We start from the raw sequence: 2,228 nt of genomic DNA, 5'->3' as shown, positions 1-2,228 counted from the left end.
GCAGCCTCTGGCTCTGGCTAAGGTGTGCTCCCGACGGGCCCCCCATCGCCAGGTGCAGCACGGGCCCCCCATCGCCAGGCGCGGCACCCCCAAGAGGCAGGTGCGGCCAGATTCCCTGGTGATTTACCGTCAGAAATGCGAGTTTGGGAGAGGTCAAAGCCAGGATGGCTCACGGGCGAGCTTGGTGAGGAGAATCTTCCAGGGGTCCGTGAAGGAGAAGCAGTTGGCTTCCCCTGTGATGCCCAGAGTCATGGAGGACACCACAGGCACTGAAAGCAATGAGCTTTTCTCAGCAAAAGACAGTGACCGTGAGCCGAGCAACCATGGAGCAGAGCACACCGTCGAGGTGAGTGTTGAAGCCCCAGAGGCATGTTCGAGAGAGCATGACAGACCCTCAAAACTGAGTATACCTCCTGAAGAGGTCAAGGAGGTGAAGAGGAGAGGTCTCCATCGCTCCCAGTCGGACATCAGCTCTCGCTACTCCAAGTCCTTCTCCGAGTTTGATACATTTTTCAAGTACTGTGGCCTGGAGCAGGAAGTCATCGAGGATCTCGGGAGAGAGAACTTCTCCATAGTGTCCGACAACATCTCCTTCAAGATCCGCAGCATCAGTGTGGCAACGTCTGAAAGCGACTTCACGAGGCACAGCGGGGACGAGGGGCTGCTGGAGGACGAACTCACGGAGCAGGTCCCCAGCAGCACCTCTGTGATTGAGCGCAACGCTCGCATCATCAAATGGCTGTACACGTGTAAGAAAGCCAAGGAGAGTAACAAGGTGATCCAGGAGCTGGCGTGATGGCCTCCTTCAGCATGCACTGCAGCCTGGCGAACTCAAGGTGTGTGCAAAGCCTCGCCCTGTCGATTTATATGTTTCTCTTTCCTCTTTAGCAAGCAGTTGGCTCTTCTTAGTTTATTTTAACCTTCTCATGAAGGGCTGAAGGAAAGTGTGGTTTGTATACTGTCTGTTCCAATACGGCCTTTTTGCAAAGCAGAAATACGTGTCATTACAAAACACAAACAAACAAATGTGTGCAGCTTGCCAGATTTAGATCAGACCCCCTCACATGAAATTAGAGTCTGTGCCTGTGAGGGATGTCTGTCCTTCGCATATTCCTGCTTTGTAAATAGCTTGCTTTCTCCAAGTCGTACTATGTTTAATGCTGAAAAAAAACTTAGAAAAGCATTCAACCCTTAATTATAGTTGCTTAGATAACAGACTGAACTGAAACTATTACTAATTAGCAGTACACTGTATTTACAGTATACTGCTGAAACTACTACTAATTAGGAGTACGCTATATTTACACTACCCTGCTACAGTTTTCCTCTCCTTACTCTCCCTCACTCTTTCTGCCTTCCCCTTACACATAGGCACCCTCAAGAATCAAGAAAGCGAAGCTGAGTCCGTGCTCCTCTCAGCAATCTTTTTATCCCCACAGCTTTCTGTTGAGACCATAAGTTTGCTCCTGGCATTTCACAGGCTTGAAGTTTTCTGTCCCCTTTGACTGTAGTGGATTTGACTCCCCTGCAGTGGGTTTTGCTGTGCGGTTTGGCACTGGTAACTGGAAATCATTTGTGTGGTTTGCCTTGGTTAGGGGGGTACTTGACTGTTTTAAACTAAAGATAATTAATACAAATCTGTGGCATCTAGGCTTGGAAATCAGTTACTTCACAGGAGAAGCAGAACAAATTTAGTCTTGGTAAAAGACAGTATGCTGGTTTTAATGAAAGTGGTGTTTATTTTGCATCTGGTCTCCTGAAAAAAAAATGGAGCCTTTGGTATTGATAAGCTGGTAGATAACAATTTTTCCTTCTTCCAGTACACTGAAGCCCTTAGGATAAGTACTCCAGCTTACAGTGTGGTATTTAAAAATTGCATGAGTAGGTTTTGATATGAAGAATTACATGTATATTTTCTGACAGTTTGTAATTGGTGCGTGAGAAGAACATCACTTAGCGCAGACACAGCTGTTGGTAGAGCACGTGAAGAAATATAGTGCCTGAGCCTCTTTCTACATGGATGTGGGGCTGTCGCTCCCAAATCCTTTAATCTCTATAATACAGAAATGCATTTACTTCCTTGGAATTGGTGTTAAGTATGTGAAATTTGGATCACTTTTAAAATCTGCATTTTTCTCAAAAGCTTGTTTTCTTTCTGCAAGTTGAGGGAGGAAGAAGGGGAAGGGAGAGAGCTATTTTCACACAAACTTTTCAAACCCAAGTAGATA

General features: G+C 46.3%; 1 protein-coding gene across 1 annotated transcript; it reads left to right on the top strand.

The window, feature by feature from the left end:
* Positions 1–52: 52 nt before the first annotated feature.
* On the top strand, positions 53–796 carry FAM110C (family with sequence similarity 110, member C; the record flags this gene model as incomplete). Its single annotated transcript, XM_008936973.1, is given in 2 exon segments — positions 53–65; positions 67–796. Coding segments are annotated over 2 exon segments (743 nt in total), but the record flags the coding sequence as incomplete, so codon positions are not given.
* Between the last annotated feature and the right edge of the window lie 1,432 nt (positions 797–2,228).

Source organism: Merops nubicus, unplaced genomic scaffold, assembly GCF_000691845.1.
Source record: "Merops nubicus isolate BGI_N331 unplaced genomic scaffold, ASM69184v1 scaffold9623, whole genome shotgun sequence".
Taxonomy (NCBI): Eukaryota; Metazoa; Chordata; class Aves; order Coraciiformes; family Meropidae; genus Merops; species Merops nubicus.
Note: the sequence above shows the minus strand (reverse complement) of the source record. Positions and strands in the feature narration are given on the sequence as shown.